The following is a 5,788-nucleotide window of genomic DNA, read 5'->3' as shown; positions in this document are numbered from 1 at the left end:
TGGGGTGAGATGAAGAAAAATAGAGAGGGAGAGGATCACGTGCTCTATTAAAAAATATAATATATATATTTTGTTTTCATAATAAAAAAAAATATATATATATATTATTATTTTAAAGCCTCCACTCATTTTTCACGGAACACCACCTCACAGCAAAATGAACGTCCTTTCTTGATGAAATCGACGTTCCGAACACACCAATGTGGTCCGTTTTGTCATCCGAGGTCACCTGGATAACTTTTTTGGCGATTGAGTATAGAATGATAATTCATATATTTTATACCCGCTCGCGAAGTCGTAGCGAAATAAACGTTCCTCTGTGCTGAAATTGACGTTTCGGACTCACTCGCGTGGTCTGTTTCGTTGTCCGGGGTCATCGAAACAAGCTTCACAGACGATCAGGCCAATTTGAGCCAATTTCGCGCGCAGTGCGACGAATAATATCTGTTGACCAAATCAGAGAGGTTCGATGAACAAAATGTCGACCGACATTCGTCTAAGCGAAAACCAAAGTCTAGTAAAACGACCTCGGCTATGTTCCCCTCAACACGTATCAAAAAGGTCTCGGGTGGGTGTCTGAACTATCGGATTGTTCCCCTCAACACGTATCAAAAAGGTCTCACGTGGGTGTCTGAACTATCGGATGTTATGGACAGACCGTAAACTACTCCGAGTCATACAAGTGAACATCCTACACCTATGACATCAAAAAATTGTTGCCAACAGTATGCAATAATAAAAAAACCATCTAGCTATCACCAAGTAAGCTCGATGTACAAAGTCTTTAGATATTAATACATTTTTTATATATGGTTGTGAACCTGGTTCTATTTTTTAAGCAAAATAATTTTTATTTCATCTTTCTTTTTCCTCATTTCTTTATCAAACCCTTTATCATGTGTAGTTGAACCTTATTCTTTGGAAAAAGAATTAGAAACTCTCTCTTCTTCAAGCTAAATCATGATTTAAACTAATACTTTCTTCATTATTTGCCTCATTTTCTTATATATTTATTTTAAATTCTCTTGCATCTAATAACATATAGCATGTGATACTTTTTTGCATGCAACAATATTACCCTTCACCCCAGCTAGGTGTTATTTCATTATGTTAATTCCTCCACATTTGTATATAATCCCACAATGCAAGCGTTTATACTATTTTTTTCCACCAAGACCTTTAAATTCACTAAAATGATTCAACACTATATTTACTTTTTCTAGAATACCTTGCATGAAAATACTTCCAGAAAATCCATTCTAATTTAAGTATTATAAAATTATTAATATAATAATAAACAATATGCATATAGATATGAAATGAAAATTGAAACACACATTTTCAAAAATCTTGAATATAACAAATCTATGACAATGTCTAACATAAACACAATATCATTGGAAAAAAAATATAGACATGATAAGATATATAAGAGGAAAAATAAATTTAAACATTAATTTATAATTGAAAGCATCATAAATCACAACAACTTGCACTTTTTAATAGCTTATCAAATCAATGAAATATGAATGTCTAGAACAAATGCAACCTATAATTAATGTTAATATACAATATATACAAAATTAAAGTTAATACTTAATGCAATCAATTATAATTAGGAACAATACGAGTACTCCACAACTTTAATCTAATTCATTGCTCCATCAAAAATATCTTTAATAGATTACCAAAACCATAAAATATACCTTCTCCTTCAAGTGAATGCACTTGATTTTATTGTCATTTGTCCTTGCAAGGTATCTTATGTATGTTATTCTTCTTGATTATGCTGCAACATAAAACATTAAAGAATATTCATGATTTATCGCGTTGGTAAATGAGGCAAAGTTTGTATGGATACCATCAACCTTAAATAAATATTTAACTTTATCAAATTAGCTTACAATTTAAAAATGACAATCTCAGGGTGACTCACAAATATATTTTATAAAATTCAATTGACTAGTTATCTTTATATAGATCTAAACATTTGATAAAAGTTACATGCACAAAACTAAGCATGGTAGGAATTGGAAGGTTAAAATATATATGTGATACACCTATGAATAATAAATAAAGATTTAGCTATATTACAGGGGGTGAAATAGTACTTACATAAGTTATTATGAAAGAGATTGACTAATGCTCAAAATATGTACATTTGTTGGCAAAAAAATGAACCAATAAGTCAAAATATTAAGATATGTAAAAGGAACATAGGAGAAAGAGAAATTTAAAATTGACATGTCTACAAAATATAAAAAACACTTGCATAAAACAAATCAACACCTATGTATTACTTGATAGAATGTGTCAGGATAAAACAAATGTCACCATGTTCAACTTTCTAATATAGGAAGTGACTAGCTAGCCCTCCATAATTAAATCATATCTATCCAAACTTAGCCGTAGAGCCATGACATTAATTTAGAACCTTTAGAGCTACTGCGTAAGTCAGATTCTCTTATATGTCCTGGAAAACTATAGTTGCAACTTCAGTTCTATTGAACTTGTATTTATTTAGAATTTTATGCAAGGATCATAAGATTAATAAACCCGCATGACAATCCTTTCTATATGAATATTTCAATGTAATCTCATTTGGTGCATGAAAAATTCTTCCTCGACATATGGAGGAAAGAAGAAAAGAGAAACCATAAGAAAAGGGGAAGACGGAAGTCGGAAACCGAAAATGCTTACAAGACAGGGAAGGCAAAGAGAAGAGAAGAAGAACTTTGATCCTCACTCCTTTGATCCTTTATATGTCAGGGTGTTCTAGCATTGGAGAGCTTCGAGCCGCATTCTAGACTCTGCGCCTTTGACCGCGACATGCTCATAGGGAAGGAATTAAAATGCCGTTTCACATGTAAAACGGGCAAACCGGCTCACCGATTTATTAGTCGAGCCACCGGTTCAACCGATTTTCTACTGTTCAAAGGCTGAAAGAATTATTTTGAGGTAACCGCATGGGGCTGACTGCTGATTCACAATCAAATTGATTGAGCCTGCCAGTTCAACCCAATTTTTAAAATAATAATAATATATCCATACAATACCCTCTTAACTATAGAAATATTTGTTTAGTCTAATGTAGGCACAGCAGCGTACACTGATAAGTTATGGAGAAGATATTGAAGGATTATTCATGTTATAGCGCTGTAACCTCTCTATAAAAACGTGAAATAATAGAAACGCTAGCGAGCTTACGGTAAGCCAACATTCTCCGCGATTCAGCTCCCGCTGGACCTTTTTACAGCAACGGCCTTGCCCTAGATCTTCCGTAGACCTAGGTGTTAAACCCAAGTAATATGAAAAGGGGCAAACCTCTGAACATTCAGGGGTTTTTAGTGTAACAGTAATGAAATTTCATTAGGCCGACCAAAGCTGCCGGTACTTTGGTTACGGTAAAGATGAAGCGAAAGAAATGGAAGGAGGCTGAGGAGGAAACCCTAATCAGCGCCTATTCGGAGCTTGTCTCCTCCTGCGGTAAAATCTCGCAGCTGCGGACGCGTGAGAAGAAATTCCAGCCCATTGCTGATCGTGTCAACTCGCTTCATCATCTCTGCGACGCCACCGCCTTCCCCTTCCGCTGGTCATGGAGGGACGTCTCTATCAAGATCCAGAACATGCGTCATCAGTACATCGGCGTCAAGCTCAAGCTTTCTTCATCCTCCGCAGCCGAAGGTCCTGATTTGGATCACTGCCTCCAACTCTGGCCGAACTTCCTCCGCTACAAGGCCGTCTTCGGCGACATAGACCCCCATCCATCCGCTTCCTCATCCTCCTCAGCTTCAGCCTACGCCTCAGCTGCCTCCGACGACGGTAAAATTGAAAACTTGGGTAAGATGGTGGCGGAGCTTGGGGTGGTGCTGGTGGGGCGAGAGGAGAGTCGGAGAGAGAGAGAGGGCTGTGATAGGGAGTGCCGGCGTCAACGTGGGAGTGAAATGCAGGCATTGGCAGCGATGGTTGTGTCAGATGAAGAGGAGGAGCGTAGGCAGCGTTGGAGACGCAGGGAGGAGAGGAGGGAAGAGGAAGAGATGGAGTGGAGGGAGAGGATGCTGGGAATGCAGATGGAGCATGAGAAGCAGGTCATGCAGATGCATGCCGAAGCATGCCAGGCTCAGATGCAGATGCTCAGTATCCTTGTCCGCTTTGTTTGCCAGTTTCTTAGCCCCACGGCGAGCTCTGGTGCTGGAGGGAGTGATGGTGGGATTAATGGCTTACAGCATCATGTGATGCACAACTTGCAGCACCAACAGCAGCAATCTCCAGGAAGCTTAGTGGTTGATAATGTTAAAAATGATGTGCCTTCTGGAGAAGACTATTTATAGTTTCTCGTTATTGTAAGTAATTTTTTTTTCCATTTTTTTCTGGTAAAATTGAGCGAATTTTTTCAAAAACACGCGGTGGAAAGACTAAATTCTTAACCGACAAATTAAAGTAGCTTGCATCCAGTTCAAAAAATTGCATCCAGAGTTTCAATCATAATTTAAAGTGGTATAATAAAATGTACAAGATAATTTTCCTTAATCATAACAGCACTCAAAACCATTATTTTCTGCAGACAAAATTTGATCATCTTGCATGTTTTACAAAATTTTTGCCTTTTTGAATTACTGGGTTGCACTCTGTTACATTTTTTATATGACAATATTATAATGAAATTATTTTTCCTTTTTCGAGGATCTTAATCATTATGCTAGACTTTGTTGAGAATAATGATTTTAGTTTTGTCTTAACAACGTCTGTTAAATTAGCTTAATTTTCTTGCTAGATTTTCCTTTAAGTTTCTTGCTATTCTTTTTTTTTCAGTATGCAGCTTTTCCATAGCATGGATGTCAATAATAATGATGAATATGCATATGGATTGATTGTCTGTAGGCGTCTGTCTTCTACTTCTTGCAGTGTGATAGAACAAGGGTTTGAATAAGGACGGGAGTTGTGTGATTGTTTTATTGTTTTCTGGTATTTGATTCCTTTTTCCTGCTGGATTCTCATGTTTTTCGATTCCAGTTTACTTATTTGAATTATCTAACTAGAGGCAGAGAAATAGACTGAAAAATGGCTAGTTCACTTTCCCATATATACATACGTTCATTGGAAATTAGTGGATGGCGGGAGGATGAAATTTGGTATTCAGTCCTCTTTCCTTTTTTGAAATCCTTTATAAAGAGATAGTGTGAAGCCTTTGGCACATGTTGTTGAGGTTTTGTGATTCAATGCAAGACTATATTGAGGTTATTTTTAATTATTATAGTATTTAATATTAATCTTTTTTTTAAGCTTTAGATGCATTTAATTTTAAAATTATCTTCATTTTAAATAAATAATAGAATTTTAAGGGCTCACTGCGTTTGAATCTATAGTAGAATAAATGGATGAAAAGGCTTAGCTTGTTCATTTTTTTTAATGGCTAATTATATACAAAATTAAAAATGAAAAAGGAAATAAATAATTGCATAAAAATTAGCCTTTAGCTATCTGTCATTTGATTATTTAAAGCTCTCAGATTGATGCCAAAGGAGCAATGCATGGTTTCGTTCATTCTTTTTTTTGCATATGAATCCGTGAGAAGTATAAATTTGTGGTATCTAATTTTCCTTTTATAAACTTTATTGATCCAACGACTCTTCAATAGAATTTTTATAGGGGATTTACATACATTGCATTGAATTTATTTATAGAACACCCTGGTTTTAAATGACTTCAAAATATATGAATAAAATTGGGTGTTTCATCTTAGATTAGTATTTATGGTTCTTTATTTTCATTTAGAGGTCAGAATATT

The 5,788-nt window shown here is 35.5% G+C and overlaps 1 protein-coding gene across 1 annotated transcript; it reads left to right on the top strand.

Moving 5' to 3' along the window:
- The first annotated feature begins 3,217 nt into the window (after positions 1-3,217).
- On the top strand, positions 3,218-4,551 carry LOC110031841. The gene has a single exon (XM_020735256.1). The coding sequence runs from the start codon at positions 3,411-3,413 to the stop codon at positions 4,329-4,331; it is 921 nt and encodes a 306-aa protein (XP_020590915.1). The 5' UTR covers positions 3,218-3,410; the 3' UTR covers positions 4,332-4,551.
- Positions 4,552-5,788: the final 1,237 nt, after the last annotated feature.

This window comes from Phalaenopsis equestris, unplaced genomic scaffold (genome assembly GCF_001263595.1).
Source record: "Phalaenopsis equestris unplaced genomic scaffold, ASM126359v1 Scaffold000851, whole genome shotgun sequence".
In the NCBI taxonomy this organism is placed as follows: Eukaryota; Viridiplantae; Streptophyta; class Magnoliopsida; order Asparagales; family Orchidaceae; genus Phalaenopsis; species Phalaenopsis equestris.
This window is presented reverse-complemented; position numbering and strand designations above follow the sequence as displayed.